Here is an 18,688-nt window from a genome sequence, read left to right as displayed (position 1 = left end):
TTTATTTAAGGTTAAAGTTAGCCATAATCATGCTTCTGGCAACGATATAGGATAGACCTCCACTGGGCCGTGGTTAAAGTTTCATGGGTGGCGGCTCATACAGCATTATACCAAAACCACCGAGAGATAGATCTATTTTCGATGGCCTTGATCATACGCTGTAGCAACTGTACAGAAAACTCGACTGAGCCTGAAGAAACTTCGGCGTATTTTTACTTGTTTTTCTTTCAGTTCTAATCTACCTTGGTTTGTACGATACAAATTATTTTTATATGGCTTTTTCTTTTTTTACCTGGTACTGCTTCCCTACGTTCCTTTTGGACTGTCTTTAGATGAATTAAAGTTGTACCAGGACTAATAAAAGCAAAGTATAAAAGTAAAACTTTTATTCATTCAACTTGAGAATTATACACTCTGTGGTAACATACATAACAGGAGTTATTTTCTGAATAATTAATTCAGAGAATACGTATAAATCTGGGCATCAAGACAAGCTTTCCAAACGTCAGCTTAAATCTTAGCCGGACAAGATCAATACAGAGATGAAAGACCAAATACAAAAACGCAGCAGTGATCTTAAAGATAATTGTGACTGTGAAGGAAGACTTACAGGAAGACTAGTCCGAGTTATGGAAGACTTTGATATATTTGGACAGCCAATCTTAACATCCTCTTTAAGTAAAACGCTCCATTCGACGTCTATTTGAAAACAGATTGTGAATTCTAGAGCTCTGATAAATTGAAGACGATTCAGTAACTGGGGAAAAATAAGACTTTTATTAGCGTTACTTGAATGCCAACCTATCACAGAAATTCCACCCTATACAATATGGACTTGACGCTCCCTGAATGTCAGCCTCTAGGATTATTTCAATCAGACTCAGGCGTCAGCCAATTCAGGAACTTCATAGCTCCTTCGTAGCCCAGGAAACAGGCGCTGTTGGCAGGAAATGCTCTCAGAAGCAGTGGTACACCTCCTTTCAAGAATGCCCTGGGTCCTTCGTTGCGCAGGATATCCATAAACACACTGCGGATGCCATGAGGGTATTTGCCCTCAGGAGCTGCAGAAGAAGTAATCTAATGCTAGTTGTAATTAAGACAGGATCCTAGTATAAAGGTGACGTTTTGCTCAAAGAACAAAGAGCATCTACTTTTTAAAGTTGCCATTTCGTATTCATTCGATTTGCAAGCAAACTAAAAGATCGTAGCGGTTCAGAATATTTTTTTTATTTCCCTTCATCTACAAAATTCATACAGGCCTTAATTTTCTGATACTTAAAATGCATTATCAAAACAAACAATAATTTACTATGAATCCAAGTGTTCACAGGTGGGCAAATGCTTTATTGCACTGGGAATGTCTAAATATTAAGAATTTTCATGTGCCAAACACAAATACAAATCACAGTCAAGAAATGGCTGCAACCTCACAGTGCAATGGGTGAAACTTCTCCATAGACAGTTTTGGATTCTATTAAGACTGGTGGGAAAGTCAGCAGCTTGTAGGCAGGAAAAATGCATCCATTTATGATTTTCTAAACATTCTAGCTACCTGGTATGAAAGAAGTTAGAAGACTTAGCCTGGAGAGGGCAAAGTGAAAGGAAAAAACGTTGAAGACATGCATAGCTTTAAGACAGCCTAGAAATCAGATTAACCTTTTAGAATGATGGTGCACTGAAAAGATGATTTAAAGGAGACACAACAATATCAGGATGAAAAAGAATAACCGTGTTGATGATTATGACGAAGCTTTACAGTCAGGGTAAAAATAACTTTCAATATTGTGCAGTTTGTTTCACACAAGTGTTTAAAACGCTGACTCAGCATTTCGAGAACTAACAGGCCAATGGCTGCCTGCTTTCTCTCTCTTGATGTACTCGGCCTCTGTTGCTTATGTACATGTAAGTGTGGTTCCTCTAACTTAACGGCATACATTAATGAAAAAGTTTTTCAGAAAACCCTACTATTGTCTTACAGTGGTGACTGTCATAGAAAATTTTAATTCTAAAAGGCAACTAAATAAGATTGTTCTCTCCTTTCACTTGTAGATTTTATTGATAGGAAAAATAACTAAAAGTCCCTTTCACTACCTTTAAAATTCCCTTTCATTCTTGAGTAGTATGCTATCGAACCACAGATATTTAACAACAATGAACAGGAAAAATACTTAGTCTTGAGGACACCTGTGTTATGCCACCAGTGTTAATTAAATTTTAAGCATTATAGAATTATATATTTTGTGAATTAAGACTATATACTCAGTTTTATAAAAATCACTTCCCTGTTTGTATTTTACTCTTCATTATACTCAGTTCTATAAGAATCATTTACCTGTTTGTATTTTACACTTCATTATCCTCAGTTCTATAAAAATTATTTACCTGTTTGTATTTTACACTTCATTATCCTCAGTTCTATAAAAATTATTTACCTGTTTTTATTTTACTCCTCATTATACTCAGTTATATAAAAATTATTTACCTGTTTGTATTTTACTCTTCATTACGTCAGGTCCTAGTGCGACACTCCAGCTGACGACACCGGAGATTCCTCCAGCGATCATTATCCTCAAAGGACTGAGGTCGTTTTCTTGGCCTTCGGGAGCCAACGTCCTCCTTATCAGGACGTATGTGAGGTAAAAGATCCCTCCTCCTGGTATATCTGAAGGTAAGTGTAGCAGAAATATCAGAGAATTTGAGCATAAAATATATGAAATGTGTGTTTATCTCAAGTCATTCCTATTCTTCAGCTGGCCCCTGTACTTTTCAAGCTCACCTGTCTTATTTGTAGATATTCGGAGCCTCTCCTCTCCAGTTTTACTTAAATTCTGTTCTCACTTTTGTTTTGAACTAAATGTCGATTAGATACACCTTCATCTATCAGTCCTCTCCAGTTTTACTTTTAATTCTGTACTCACTTTTGTTTTTAACCAAGTATTGATTAGATGCACTTTCAGCTACTACTCTACTCATCGTTATCTCTATCACGATACTTCTACATCTAATTTGTACTAGAATGTATTCCGGTAATACTTTTTCTTGATTCAATAGCCCTTCTCCCTTTCACCAGTATGCTTACAAACACTTTCTTTCAGACATGTAATTTTAAGCATAGACTTATTTCTTCGTGGAATAAATTATTCGATACATGAACTCAAAACATACAGAGTAATCCGTCTCATTCAGCAAAAAATATTGTTACATTTTTCCTTATCCATGTTCACTTCAACACTGATTCAGACTCTCCCAGAACCTTAATTTTTTTTAATATCACTCTTGGCATCACATACCTACAACTATTCTGTAACTGAAAGTCTTACCTCGTAAAAGCGTCGCACACATTCCCTTGTAAAACGAACTAACTCCTCCTTGCTTGAGTAAGGCCTTAGCCACGTCAAATGGTCCGCTGTATAATTTTGGCCCAGCGCTCGCTGTTTGAACCTGATAAAATAAAAGAAAAATAATGCAGTAATTCAACTTCATGGTAAGTACGTTAAGGAATTCCTAATATTTTTATTTATGCACACTAAAATATTTTTTTATTTCATGTTGTGATGAATTATTATTACAAAGGAAAGTCCAGGATAACTGCAGTGTAAAAGTGCATATGCAGAGAATGAGATTTCATATAGGTCCACCCACTGACCTTCTATAAAATCATCACTACCAATAATGCCACTTACATTCTCTGTAATAAAGCGGGAATACCCTCATTTAAAACGTAGTCTAAAATTTATATTGAGAGCCGTTAGGCCAAGAAGCTTAAAAACCTAGACTCTAGATTTAGTGCATGCAGCCTAGAAAAAATTAATCTCCGGGATTAAGAAACACTGAAGTGATCATCCAAAATTTACTCTTTTATTATGGATAGGTGACCTAAAAAAAATGAAGAACAAAGATTTAGATGCATACAAACAATGTTAATATCATTCAGATTTCTTATACACGTAAAATGAACATAAATTTCAAGTAATCATCCATATTCTACTCTCTTAGATTTGACAGGTGGCCTACATGAAGATAAAATTTAATTACAAAGACAGATTCATACAAATAATGTTAATATCATTTATATTTCATATACAAGTAAAACGAACATAAATTTAAAGTAATCATCGATGTTCTACTATTTTAGATTTGACAGGTGACTTAAATGATAATAAAATTAAAGAACAAAGATTTAGATCCATGCAAACGGTGTTAATATCATTCCAATTTCACGTACAAGTAAAATTAAGATAAATTTCGTAAACGACAGCAAGGATGCCTGCATATCACCTTACCTGCAAAATGCACTTTATTCTGTCCCCAGGTGTCACTAAGGTCGATGTAAACACACCCGACAGCATCCCAGCAGCAAAGATCTGCGCCCCTGTCAAGGTCTCTCCAGGGCTCTTCTGCTGCAGTTTCTTGCCCAGGTTGTAGCCGAAGAAACTCACGGCAAATATCGGCGTAGCTGCCATCAGTGGCACTGTCATACCTGTCGACAGGTAATAATAGCCATATAGGTGGTCCTGTTAGAGTTGCATGTTTCTATATTCTCTTAGAGTTCTTGAAGTTGTTGTTTTTTAAGAGGGTCTTATTGTGGTTTTTAGTAGTTTTGAAGTTAAAATTTGACGAGAGTCTTTCGATTTTGTTTTGCTTTCTACGAAGAGTTAAAACAATGGTCTTTCACATAATATTTTTACGTTATTCTATTCGATAGCTAACTTTTCTTAATTCTTACTCTTTTGACTGTACAACTATTTATTTTTATCGTACATCAGACGAGAGGATACAGTGGAATTCTAGATGGCTCAATAAATTACGAGATGCAATATAAGATTAAAGTGTCATTATATATATATATATATATATATATATATATATATATATATATATATATATATATATATATATATATATATTTATATATATATATATATATATATATATATATATGTGTGTGTGTGTGTGTTTATATATGTATACATATATGTATATACTGTATATACAGTATATATATATATATATATATATATATATATATATATATATATATATATATATATATATATCCATATATATAATATATATAAATATATGTGTGTGTATGTACTGTATGTATGTATGCATATAAGTGGGTAATGTGTGGGTATTATATCTACCTTTGTACAAGCCGCGGATTCCATCATTTCGGATCGTTTTGAGAGTGCAGTCCAACGCTCCCTGATAAAGAGGTTTCTGACCTTGCTGAGGTAAGGGCTGAGTTTGTAATCGGACCTGGGAAAGAAATAATGAATATGAAGGCTACTTCATCTCTAAGGAAACATCATAATAATGATAACAGACGAATGAAAAGGCTGCCTCAGCTGCATTCAAATTATATAGTACTCTCTACGTTACTGCATTAACACAGAAAAAATAATCATCAGAAATACTGACAAGACTCAACATAAAACGAAAGTATCAGATGCAGCCATTTCATCCAACAGTAATGTTCCCAATAAAACAACGAAAAAGAAAGAACAGCAAAATGAAAATTAATGTCAGCGATTGGCGAACACTTTTTTAATATAAAGTTACGCGCCAGTGAGTGTGTGCGTGAGTGTGTGTGTGTGTGTGTGTGTGTGTGTGTGTGTGCAAGCCTGATAAAATTACAAGGCGCCATTTCACAGTTGGTAAATTGTTTTTTCTCCTTTCCCTTGTTTCAAACTTTCCTTGACTTAATCCTCGTTCCCACAGGATTTAACTCTTCAGAAGTAACATAAAGTAAATTCACTTCGTCAGCCTTTTTCTCGTAAATGTCTGTCGCAATAAAGCAACATTTCCTAATATCAGTCATTAATCTGTGTGTATCCGTGAATTGTGTATGCCACGATTTTCAAAGATATCTAATATTTTATTCCATTCCTTTTACATAATTATGCATTAAAGTTTAAACTTGCGTCTGTCCTACCCAGATGTCATTCAAGACCCCGCGAATTCGATAATAGAGCCTTTTATTTTACAAATCTACAAATACTTTATAATTAATCTTAAATATCTCGAGAAATTCTTCTTCAGAAAGGATTGCCATCTCAGAACCTACAAAATGGTATTTTAATTTATTTCCATAAGGGAACTGAGCTTGGGAAATTGCTACGCATCTCAAATGTCTGTGGACGTTTATAAACAGCTATTTGTGAAGGGATAAAAACCTTGCATGCGCTGGACCTAAAAATGTTTTTAATATTTAAGAAATGCTTCTTCTGACATTCTGTAACCGGTGCACATCCATTCATAATTTGCTTAAACCATTTATTGTTAATGCTTTATGTAAGAACTATGCACTGAAATTTGTATTAGTAAGGAATTTCACTCTATAAAAAGATCGATTATGTATACGAGATCCCTGGTTATCAATATAACAAAATTATGTGGGACAAAGTGGCAAGGATTTTTCTATATATAGTTTAAACAATTATAATTGTAACGTCTGAACAGGAGATACAGATAGCTGAAAATAATATGAAATATTTCTTGACATGGGTAGCGACCACGACCTCATCCCGGAATCAATGCCCACAACAAGGATAACACCATCCGGAACCTCCACTCCCTCCCACCCCTCCCTTCCTCTCCCCCTCTCCTCTCCCCTACCTCTCCCACTCTCTCTCCCCCTCCCCATACCCTCTACCCACTCCCCTTTTACATTGGGTTAAAAAAAACTTTAGAGTGATAAATTAGGCCTATAAGATAATGATTGTTAAAAAAAAACTTTGAGAAACGCCACAAAAGGGATACCACTACGAAAGGGAAACTTTATCACAGTCTTCTTTTTGAAAATATAATTTAAAAGAAAGAACAGTTTGAAATTAAAACATTTTGGTGATGTTACATCGATGCGCCAAGATAAGAAAATGGGAGCAAAAAAAATCGTGCTAATGAATCTCCCAAAGAGCATTAATAGGTTGGCCTTGGCAGTGTTGCCAAATCTTTAAGCCGTTCAGCGAGAAGACAATACTTTTTTTTACTTTTCTTATTTTAAAGGAATGTGATAAGAGCAAAGACGTAATATCTACTGTAGACGCATAATTCTAAACGGTTAGATTATATGGAAATTTATTCAATTTAAAGTAATCTGTTCCGTTCTACTGTTACGGATAAAAAAAGCTTTCTAAAGATGCACTGCCTATAATCGATAAACATAATCTGTGGTCTTAGTAAAATTAGTTAGCTGAGTCAACTTTTTATAAGAATTTTTTAAAAGTATATAAAAACAATCGCAACACCTTGAATAGGTTAGCAAGTTTTTCATCAAAGCTCCAGGTGTTTGATCACTCTACTGAATATCAAAGAATATGAAAATGTAAAATACATATGAAATAAGGGATAAATTGATAAGATTGCAAAAGAATGCACAGTAAAGAAACTAGAATCAGTATATATTATTCAAAGTATTCTTTGTCATATTGTTTCATTCGTATTAAACGCTTTTTTCAACATTACATAATCCTGAAGGCTGTTAACTACGAAACTTCATCTATCAACGATGAGATTAAATCTCCGTAGTTTTTTTCCCAACGAAATTATTATGATTGCAATTAAGAAGAAATGTAAAATCGTGCAAAGATTCACAAGTCTATAACGATTGGATTATTTACTAAGCGGCAACTGCAAAATCCAGACATGGCAACTGCCTTTAGCAGACGCCACCCAGAAGGAACGTCAATACGAAAACAGTCGTCTGCGAGTCTTCTTAAAATCTCCCTGCTTAAGTCAAAGGGATGACGTAACATAATAATTAAATTACAGTGAATTACTTTGAGATAGAGAATACGATAATGCCACATTAATCTCAACATGTATTAGGTATAAAATAATAAATCTGTAAATGAAGAGGGAGCATTTTATCGATGAGTTCAACCAGGCTCTTATCTATGATGATGTTGGCACAGATAACATTTATCATTGAAACACGGTAAGCCTAGTCAGCATGACGATGAATTCTCTTTCCTGTTAAACTAAAGCCTTGCCATAACGCTTCCAGATTAGCTGCATCTTAGAACCACAGTAGAAACACTATCATAGTCTTAAAGATGATCCGTTCAAGTAGGAACTTTAATGCGAGAGCCAAACACCTTGAGAATTTAATTGTTCCTCGGAGTTATGCAGCTCCCTTACCTTGATCGTGTCGAAAGGCTGCCCGACGCTGATGGCGGTGATCCCGCTAAAACCACCAGCTAGGAAATTTTTACCGAGGGAGATGTTCTTCTCGGCCATCGCTAGCAACAAGAGACACCACCACTAAAACACCTGCCTAGTAGATTCATTCAGCGAAGTGTTGGGTCAAATTGTCGACGGCGTGAATGTCGGCTTATGTTTCTTTTCCCACTAAAGACGTTCCCTCTGTTGTAAACACAGCCGACTGTTCAGTGTCCAGACTTAGAATAGCTTTCTTCCCAACTGAGCAACTAGACAATGACCGCTACCTGAGTTCCTGTCTATTCTACTCCCTTGTCTCTGGTTGCTTATGCCCTCTTATCAGTCGCTTCTGTGCTATTATGCAACCTTACGGCTCACTAAATTTACCATGCAGACAGACAGACAGACAGACAGACAGGGAGGGAGGGAGGGAGGAGGAGGGAGAGAGTCATGTTATACAGTTAAATCATAAAACAATTTACGCCTAAGAAACTGTCACGTTTTAGGAAGGGCCATGAAAGTGAAAGTTATACAGTACATAGAATTCCTTTCAGTCACACACGATAAGGACTTGTAAATCTCACTTGTTCCTCAGTTAACAGGAGTATTAAATACTGATTGCCTAGAATGAAATAAATTACTTTCCCTTTGAAAACAAAAAAAGTAAGGAAAAGGAATAATAGGTATGCCCAAACAAAAAACTAATGTAGGCACAAATATTCTTGTTTTGTGAAATGGCAAATCTAATGAAAGTGGTTCATTGCTTCCTATTTTATAGGAGTTAATGTAACTGTTATATATTCCTCTTCATATAATGATGAGCTAATGTGATTGGTCATTAGTCTTTACTTTACTAAGAAAGAACAATATATATATATATATATATATATATATATATATATATATATATATATATATATATATATATATATATATAAAATATATATATATATTCATTCTATATATTCATTTGTTGTTCTACAAAGTGCCACTGTACGTGATGATTATCCCTCGTTTCAAATTTATAAGTAATTCTCCTCCACTTTTGATGGAGACAGAGATTACGGTAATTTTCATTCGCCTTGAAAATAAGTTAATAGAAGACTTAATGTCCCCCAACTTGATTGGTGAGATCTACAATAGAGATGACTTTGTTCATTCTTCCCTCGAGTAATTTGCTATCATAAGTAAAAAATACAAAACTGGTGAATTAACAGAAATTTCCAAACTCGCATTTAAGGCACTTTTGGCTTAGAAATATGAAATGACTGAGAGGTATGAAATTGATGAGGCTTCCTTCCAAAGCTCCAGCTTACAGTTACAATAGAAGCTGCAGGATATGAGTCTTTTCAGCTAAATATGAATGTAAAGAAAATGACTTGATGTTCACCTAATATACGTAGGCTGTGGGAGGACTGTTATTATCTATTTCCTTTTATCTTGGAATTATCTTCGTAAAACTTTTATTATGTCTATTTATACTGGTCCGCTGGTATAGTGGTTAGTGTCGTGGATGCCACTCAGATGTCGTTGGTTCGCGTCTCCTCAAGGCCGATGAAAAATCACTGGCTATGTATCATGATCAGTTACTGTTGCAGTGTGGGGGGGCTGAGACCAACATTCTTTGGCAGCTTGAATTTCAAGTCAGTGGCCCATGTGTGCTTGTTCCATGTGAACAGGTTTCATCTACTGAAACAACAATAATAATTATTATTATGTCTATAATGAATGCATGGACGCCAAGAAGATGGAGTAGTGAATGTTAGCTTGGTTTAAGAATGAAAGTCTGTGATTCCTAAGATATTCAAGAGTAAATAAACTTAATGATGGTAGTATAATTTACGAGGTGAATTACAGAAGAAGGTGAGCAAAATGCTAAAACAAGATCTCTGCTTAATGTCTGGATAAAGTATTCATATAGGTAATAAAAGAGTGGTTTTTAGATACATTTTCTGTTTTTTTTTATTAAAAATAATAACTTTTATAAAAAAATAATGATGGCATTTTACAGAAAATAACCATTACAAATCAAAGACTTTGCAGATAAATACTTCTCCTTTTGAAATTCGTCACTAGTATCCGTTTTCATGTCAAAATGGCAATGAAACCTATTGGAGTTTATTGCCGAAAAAAGATATTTCTTAAACAATTTTAGTACTCCTTCATTGATTCTTAAAGTTATCAGTTCTGAATGGAGACTTGACTATGGAATTTTAAATTAATGAAGCTTCGTCCCTCGTTTTAATTTTAAATCGAAAGCTAACTTTGGAAATCAATAAGTTATGATTACTGGGATAGCAAGTGCAGATATTGATTTATCCTTTCATCGTTACCTAAAGTAAATAGACTTCAACAAAAACTACTTTTTAAACAGGATTTCAACAAGACCATCAAACACATTTCAGCCCAAAACTAAACCTGTTTTGGATAAGTGACTTTACCTTAAAGTCTCGAGTATTTCGCTAGAATTAAGATAGGCAAGAAATCCAACAGGTGCGCTTTTGTAAATGATAAGCTATCCAAAAGCTACATCTGACTGGGCCAGGACTTCTGAGAGGTAAAGAGTACTAGTTTTAGTACTCTTATTAAAAGTGACTAGCTACCTCAGTTATAAATCTGGAGCGACCCAGTTCATGAATTTGTTGGCCGTTTCGTAACCTAAGAAGAGGGCGCCATTACCAGGGAAGGCCCTGATGAGAACAGGTCCGATGCCTTTGAAAAGCGAAGTTGGTCCTTCCTTCCGGAACATCTCCGCCACGACACTGCGCATGCCATTTGGATACTTGCCCTCGGGAGCTGCAATAGGAATAATTCACCTTATACTCTTTTACCTAATATGCTATCGCTTCTTCGTAGTACTTCAGGTTGTTGCCAACGTTAATCTTTGCTTATGATTATATATTTTCATTCATCTTTACAAGAACACAGCAGTAGATCTGTCGTAATCTGAATCTTCGGTTATCGGAATGGATCTATTGTCCAGTCGAAAGTGAATCATTAATTAAGTTTCTGGAAAAAACATCAGTTCTCTTTATGAAACAGATGACAGAAACATTGACAATAAATGAGTTGAATGGTTTACAGTCCATTGTGAATAAGGATTTTTTTGAAGACAAAAACCCGGTGGTTGACTTAAAATGGATATCACTCAAGAATGATTATAATGACTGAAATTTACTAACAATAGTCAATGAGCTTGCAATACTTATTTTTCGGCAAATAACATCTGGTACAGGAACATAAGGAGAGGAGATTAGAAAAAGGAGTGGGAGCTTTACTTTAGACATTAACTGGTACTTACTTAGTGTCTCCTAGTGAAGACAAGAAGAAGCAGTTATATTTCAATCAGTCAGTCATTTCCTGTGGCACCCACGGGGATACATAAGGCCTCGATGAATTCACGCCACCACATTCTGTCCTGGGCTAACTACTTAGGATTCCCCCCAACGCTCATCTCCTGCTTCCCGCCACATTGTCCTCAATCAGGTCTTCTTTGGCCTACCTCTACCTCTTCTACCACAGGCAACCCTCCCCGGTGCATCTCGTACTATTCCCTCCCTTCTATTCTCACGGCTTCAAGCTGCAACCCCGTTACTTCTCTAATCCTGCTATTTGATATCTTATCCCTCCAGTTAATTCCCAATATTCTTCCTAGCGCCTTGTTTTCAAATGCCAAGAATTTATTATCCGAAGTCACTAGTGGTACTGTATCATGACTCATGCCCATAAATCAAAATACTCCTAACTGTTACCTTATGAATTTTGATTTTTATAATTAGATGTCGATCAGTTTTGGTATCAGCTTTAATGCAATTTTGTAGTCTAAGTAAAGATCAACAAAATTGATTATTTTAAAAAGTATTGAGATAACTCAAAGTGGAAAAGAACTCGATAACAAAATAACAAAGGGCTTATATTTTATCAATTGGAAGACATCAGTCTGGAACCATCGGTAAAATTTGAGTTTTGCAAAAAAGAAACACTACAATCTCATTGTATTGAAGGATAACACTTGAGCGAAATGTTTAGAAATGCAACACGATACTCGTAAGGGTTTTCAACAAATCTAACAAAAGTTGCTGGTGGATTGTAACCAGAAAAATAAATCCCTTGAATCTAGTGAGTTTTTTTAATGAATACATAATTTTCTTGTATGCCATTTTATTTATGTTCTAAGGTGTGTCACTTGTTGCAATAAGCGCGACTATTACGGAGGTGGTTTTTTTTTTTTTAGTGAATATCAAATGAATTTCAGAGAATCGGCCGCAGTTTAGCTGTGACAGAGTGTAGGCGACATGTATTATTTTTTGGGTTTTAGCTGTTGAAAGAGGTGATAAGCAGTCCAGGAAAGTATCATAGAGCACGATAAAAAGAATTGGTATCCATGCATCATATAGTTGAATGGTTATGAATCCTAAATGTACTAGGAATTAAACCATCCTGAACTTTTTTTTATATTAAATGGGAGGACATCATGTAAGTCAGTGTTAGGGAGCAGAGAAATACAAACGACATCTAAGAATATCATCAACTCTCCATAACCTTTTTGTGCACATCTACACAAAAATGGCGCTTGGTGAAATATGTTTTGCAGGTTTCTGGCTGGTGAGGTGAAAAGTACAGGGCGGAAAATGACATCCGTAAAATATGCAAACATACTGACGAATCAGTCCAACACAAACAGGTATAAGTGACCTAAATTACTCAAAGACAGAAGGGTCCTTATTACACTGTAGCTTCAGACTCTAGATAGACAGAGCAACAGGCCTAGTTCCTTTTTATAACCGTTTCACTTTCATTCGTCACTAAAGTCAAAAGACACTCATTCATTAGTGAGAGAAATGACGGTAACCTTAACTGACTTGTAAAGTATCCTTAGCCAGGAGTCTATTACGCCACCCACGGGACAACAGGAGTAGGGAAGTTACCTCTCTGACATTCACTTACCTCTACCATTGCTATTATTATAAAAGGGAATTAACTAGCTTACCTATTTGCAATCGACTTTTCACTACGTCAGGACCGATCCCGACTGTCCAGCTAATTACACCAGCTGTTCCCCCGGCGCATATTATCCGTAGTGGACTGAACTCCTCGTTTTCGTTCTCGGAAGCAAGGCCCCGTCGAATAAGCAAGTACGAAGGAAAGTAACATCCGCAGCCGAGGACTTCTGTAACGTGAGACAGTTGTGGTCCTTTAGGCCAAAATAACCATGAGATTTCATCAAGTTGATGAATTTTGCTCATCTCGAAAGAATAAGGAGGCAACAAGTTCAAATACTTTATGATATAGGTGAGTGGCCAAAAGCAACTAACTGTAGAAGAACCTTAAATTTATTCTGACTATTTACAAAATAGACTATGTCAAATGCTAACGAAAGTTAAGGTCTTCTTATACCCTCTGTAAAAGATTTTATTTTCTTTCCTCATCACAGCCAACAGAATAAACAAATGTCAGATTTTCTTTGGAGTGAGTTTTTTTCTGATAAAAATGATGAGAGATTCTTATAATGTGAGACAACATAAACTTTATCCAGGTTTCATACCAATGACCTGAAGGAAAAAATACTTAGATCACTTTTGGCTCTTCAAATATTTTCCTGTATTTGCATAAATGCTCTTTCAACAAGTATAGGAAGAATTAATTGCAAGTACTCGGATTTTAGTGCGAACACATAGCAAATACACCTGAGAGATGTTTTAGAAATCAAGGTGTATACTTATGTGAAAATGAATAAATAGAATAAAAATATGAAATAAAATCAATAAGTCAGACAGAGGTCGTGAAAGTGTACCATTTACCTCGAAAAACGGTGGGCACCATTCCTCTGTATAATGAGCCAATACCTCCTTCTCTATATAATCCTTTTGCCACATCAAATGGTCCTTTGGAAAGTTTTGTGCCTAAAGCAGCTGTCTGGGCCTGTATATGAAAAAGGAACGTGTTCCAGTTGCTGTTAAAATCGTTCATGGAGGGTGATTTTTTACAGATAGTACTACAAGTGTCCATATGTTCTCCACCCTTAAAGTGGCATGAGTAAATGATATTACATGTTTTCAGTGCCTTCTACTGTGTCGAAGAGCAAACACTTACAAACTAGAGCATTGTCTATTGTTCTTATTAGCGAAATGATGAACTGCACAACAAATGAACAGTTACCCATATTACTGTAAGTTCATATTACTGTACTCAGGGGCGTCATTTCAGATTTTTGATTGGGCGGGTGGGGGGATGGGGGCCCGAAGGCGGTTTGGCGAGTGAGGCGAGCCTAATCACCTGGTGTTTTTTTATTTTGAGCTATTTTATGTGCTTTCTGAAGCACATAAAATAGATAGACAAATATAACTTAATGTGATGACACATTTGAATTTCGGTAGGAATAATGGAAAACCAGCTGCTGTTACTTCTTGGGGCTTGGTGGGGTGAGGGGGGCAAGTTGAGGCTTGGGGGGGCAACTTGAGTCTTGTGGGGGCAGTTGCACACCCCCAGCCCCCTAAATGACGCCCCTGACTGTACTTGAAAGAAATGACTGATTGTAATAGCTGACTTCATGTTTAGCTCGTGCATCCGGTAACACAAGAAATATTCGCGTTTTGTCAAAAAAATCATTAAAAAGAAAATATTACTAAGCACCCTGTACAATAAATTGCACTATCTAATGAGACACGCTTACGAATTGACAGGTTCTTTGCATTTTATGAATTGACAGGTTCTTAGGTTCTTAGCATTTTATACCAATAAGCTATCGACGAAAATGCTCAGATTTGTTCTTTGCGCACCTGCAACAGAATCTTGACCCTCTCCGCTGGTGCCGTCAGGGTAGAGGCGAATAAGCCGGCCAGTATACCAGCGTACAGAATCTGCATTGAAGTTAGCGGTTCTTTGCTGTTCCCTTGCTGGAGCATCTTGCCCAGACTAAAGCCAGTGAAACACACGGCCGTTATCGGAGTTGTCATCATCAGAGGAACAGACATCCCTGGTAAAGAGGGAAATAATGGTAATTTTCATCTAAGGAAGTCATAGTTCAGAAAACTGAGTTGCAATATCAACTGTTGCTTATATTGCTATCATCAATGCTGCAAAGGTAGCTGTCTTAAAAAAAAATTTATCTTTCTATTAATGGTGCTGATGTTTTCATTAATTATATATCATATTCATGGAAAACATGCCATTCTATCGTTTGAAGTTAACAGTGAGCAAATTGTGTATTGTGTGATTTCATCAGAATTCAACACTTGCCTTTAACATTACCTTTGTATAGGCCAAAGAACCTCTCAGCTCGAATGGTTTTGATGAGGCAATCCCACGTTCCTGTATAAAGAGGTCTTTGACCAGGAGTTGGTTTTGGCTGAGTCTGAAGTCGAAGCTAAAGAAAGAAATTGCTATGATAACGAAACACATTAATCTACAATAATAACATCCGAGCGGATCTTTCTTGTTTGTCCGCCCCGGATGGGGGCGGAGAAGGTAGGGGATCGGGGAGGTAGGGGAGATATGACAAATCCACCCTCCTCCAGCAAACCTGTTTGTCCGCGCCGGATGGGGCCGGGGTTGGTAGGGGATCCCTTAACTTCTTAAGTTAGCTTTAACAATATATGATTCTCATATGAAAAATTAGCCATGATAACAGATTCAGAATAAGTTAAAGTTAAAATGACAAGTTAATAAGAAAATTAATATAAACTAATAAAGATTTACCTAAAAATTATTCAAGACATAAGCAAGACCAAAGGGACATGCAGCGGATAAAATATCGAATGAAGCTAAGCAAAAAGGTAAATAAATACACCTAAAATAAGAAAGTTTAGGTAAAGGATCATTGTACGTCAGTTTTATCAGACCTTCTTAGCTCACTTTCTCCACTAACGCTGAAATGTTTGATTAACATCAAGGAAGGAAATAATTCTGATACTGGACATATGACATTATGGCAAAAAGACCAAGTTGATAGTGGTAATAACCCCAATGAGACAAAGCTTTAAAAGGTGGCTGAAAAGGATAACTTCTAACGATGAACTACCATTATGAGCATATTTATCTGAAAGATAAAGTTAACGGGTTGCTGTTGACATCCAGGCAAACTGAAAATATCTCACCAATGATGGAAAAAGAGATTTAAATTAAAATATGTTGCATTGATCCTTTTATCTCTTTAGTAACAGAAAGTCTGACGAATTGTACATTGTATTTTGATTACAGACGATGACAGTTTTTTTTTTAAGTGCTGAGGAATAAAGAAGTTTAAAACAGAAACTGAAAGAGAAATTTCAAGGGAAAATACAGTTAATGAATAACTATTTGAACGGCTCATCTGTGTATGAGTAAAAGTGTGTATCATAGATGTAGGTCAGTTTTGCATTTGAAAGTTATCTGTGTATTTGTGACTAGTACAGACCAAGCCAGCTTTGTGCCGATACAGAGCCCTTCCCCAAAGAGCAAGAATGTATATGTGTGGGCGTCTGAGTATGCGTACATACATTAGCTTATGCTCATGTACCTTTAATGGCTCGCACAGCTGTACAGTGATGATGAAAGTCAGTCCAAGGTCTCTCTGTATGTAGTGACAGTTCTAACAATAATTGGTGGCTTTTTGTTTCCTCTGGGTAAACAAACGTACAGACAGAATCCACTAAATGAGTTTGGGAGGGATTTATAGCTGAAACAACGATGCAAATAATAAATAATCGTGAGATATTCATTGTCATACTTAGCTTACTGCGTCAATTTTGACGTTGCTAGTTGCGTCAATGAGAATGTCTTTTTTCCAGTTGGGAAAAACAAGACATTCTCATTGATGTTATTAGTGGCGTCAATGAGAATGTCTTTTTTTAGTTGGGAAAAATAAGACATTCTCATTTACGTTACTAGTTGCGTCAATGAGAATGTCTTTTTTTTCCAGTTGGGAAAAATAAGACATTCTCATTGACGTCAGTAGTTGCGTCAGTGAGAATGTCTTTTTTTTAGTTGGGAAAAATGAGACATTCTCATAGACGATATTAGTTGCGTCAATGAGAATGTCTTTTTCAACTGAGAAAAATAAGACATTCTCATTGACGTTATTATTTGCGTCAATGAGAACAAAACAAGCATGGCAGAATGAATTACTTATAATCGTAAGTGCGTAACTATTTATACTCGTATAGGTTCAGCTCTTGGTAAATAAAAACAGCAGCACTTCTTTAAGAGATCAGATGACAGATAAGTGAACTGTATCGCATGACAAATATACAATATGCATATCATTCGAGGAAATTAACCCCGCAGTGAGATTCCGCTTTGTAAAAGATGTTTTCCAAATCTATGTATTGTAAAACGCGCGGTTGCAAAGTACTGTAAGCTTTGTGTTAGCAAGTTTTTTATTTGTTCTACGGGAAACAAAGGAAATGTGTCTGATTTCTTGTTCGCAATCAATGAAATGTTTTCCTTACCTTTATAATATCGAATGGTTGTCCAACTAGTATAGCACTGGCGCCTCCCACTCCCCCCGCGATGAAATTTTTGATGATCGAAGTCTGCGACTCCATCGCGTTTATTCGTAAAACTATGTATTGCTTGTGAACATTGGAAGCAAATCCAACGTCCTCGGTGCTATCATCATGACCTGAGAAGAGGTACCACACTTCAACCAGAAGAGAAATTAAAGATAATTACTCGTGCTCACAAGTTAAAGAGCAAATCTGAATTACTATCATCTTCATATGCACCATCCATCTTGAAATGTTGGATACAATTCTTAAATGTTTAAGGAGTCGGTAGATAACTTAATTCATTCCCACGTACAGTTTGTTCATCGTCTACAGCATACCAAGTAATGTTGGTAACATTGATATTTCAAGGCCACCACGCTCTGTGATCACGTTATCGAGATTGTAATTAGAGTTAGTAATTCTGATCACGTTCGGGGTTTTGGGTGAAAAACAAAGACTAAACCTTCTGGATAAACTTCCTTTTTCTCCTTTACAGAAAGGCGGGAAGTTTACATCAGATCACACATAATCAGATATTATCAAGAATAGGATAAGAAAAGTATTTCGTCAACGAAACATTGTAGATAAGATTGTTCCGAAACAGAGAGTTAAGAGATAGCGGTTCTTTATCTCGTGTCTCGTGTAAAATTTTGCATTCAAAGCAGTTCAAAAACGAATGATAGCTTTTTTATGATAAATAGCGAAATGCAAATAAGTTACTTTATCAATATACACGCATTTAGAGAGCTGTGTGAATCAAGTGACATAAAAACTGAGAGCTTATTTGAATGAATCAAAACAAGGACAACAAAAAAACCGTCAGACACATAGGTTCAGGTCAGTGGCGTGGATGATGATGTTTCTCTACAACGCACCTCTAGTAATTGCGTCATGTTCCTCAGTAGTATGTATTCAGTTCTTTTAGTACATCCGCTTCCATGTCAGGTATAATGCGCTCTCTCTCTCTCTCTCTCTCTCTCTCTCTCTCTCTCTCTCTCTCTCTCTCTCTCTCTCTATATATATATATATATATATATATATATATATATATATAT

General features: G+C 36.0%; 2 protein-coding genes across 2 annotated transcripts; both read right to left on the bottom strand.

Annotated features, from left to right (window-relative positions):
• Window positions 1–371: 371 nt before the first annotated feature.
• LOC136849157 (mitochondrial carnitine/acylcarnitine carrier protein-like) lies at window positions 372–8,514 on the bottom strand. Its single transcript, XM_067122238.1, has 6 exons — window positions 8,146–8,514; window positions 5,148–5,262; window positions 4,284–4,480; window positions 3,321–3,441; window positions 2,483–2,662; window positions 372–1,061 (listed from the first exon to the last, which is right to left on the bottom strand). The coding sequence occupies exons 1-6, from the start codon at window positions 8,242–8,244 to the stop codon at window positions 871–873; spliced, it is 903 nt and encodes a 300-aa protein (XP_066978339.1). The 5' UTR covers window positions 8,245–8,514; the 3' UTR covers window positions 372–870.
• A 1,588-nt stretch (window positions 8,515–10,102) lies between these two features.
• Window positions 10,103–17,771, bottom strand: LOC136849158 (mitochondrial carnitine/acylcarnitine carrier protein-like). Its single transcript, XM_067122239.1, has 6 exons — window positions 17,595–17,771; window positions 15,418–15,532; window positions 14,946–15,142; window positions 13,968–14,088; window positions 13,157–13,336; window positions 10,103–10,962 (listed from the first exon to the last, which is right to left on the bottom strand). Exons 1-6 carry the CDS (start codon window positions 17,688–17,690, stop codon window positions 10,775–10,777), a joined length of 897 nt encoding a protein of 298 aa, XP_066978340.1. The 5' UTR covers window positions 17,691–17,771; the 3' UTR covers window positions 10,103–10,774.
• Between the last annotated feature and the right edge of the window lie 917 nt (window positions 17,772–18,688).

The sequence above is a fragment of the Macrobrachium rosenbergii genome, chromosome 20 (genome assembly GCF_040412425.1).
Source record: "Macrobrachium rosenbergii isolate ZJJX-2024 chromosome 20, ASM4041242v1, whole genome shotgun sequence".
NCBI classification, from domain to species: domain Eukaryota; kingdom Metazoa; phylum Arthropoda; class Malacostraca; order Decapoda; family Palaemonidae; genus Macrobrachium; species Macrobrachium rosenbergii.
This window is presented reverse-complemented; position numbering and strand designations above follow the sequence as displayed.

What these genes read in the sequence shown, in the direction of transcription:
- LOC136849157 (XM_067122238.1), bottom strand. Translation starts at nt 8,244, where the DNA reads ATGGCCGAGAAGAACATCTCCCTCGGTAAAAATTTCCTAGCTGGTGGT. An exon ending in AATCCGCGGCTTGTACAAAG is followed by an intron (nt 4,481 to 5,147) that starts GTAGATATAATA and finishes ACCTGTCGACAG; the next exon opens with GTATGACAGTGCCACTGATG. An exon ending in GAATAAAGTGCATTTTGCAG is followed by an intron (nt 3,442 to 4,283) that starts GTAAGGTGATAT and finishes TTATTTTATCAG; the next exon opens with GTTCAAACAGCGAGCGCTGG.
- LOC136849158 (XM_067122239.1), bottom strand. Translation starts at nt 17,690, where the DNA reads ATGGAGTCGCAGACTTCGATCATCAAAAATTTCATCGCGGGGGGAGTG. An exon ending in AACCATTCGATATTATAAAG is followed by an intron (nt 15,533 to 17,594) that starts GTAAGGAAAACA and finishes TTCTTTCTTTAG; the next exon opens with CTTCGACTTCAGACTCAGCC. An exon ending in GGTGCCCACCGTTTTTCGAG is followed by an intron (nt 13,337 to 13,967) that starts GTAAATGGTACA and finishes CTCACGTTACAG; the next exon opens with AAGTCCTCGGCTGCGGATGT.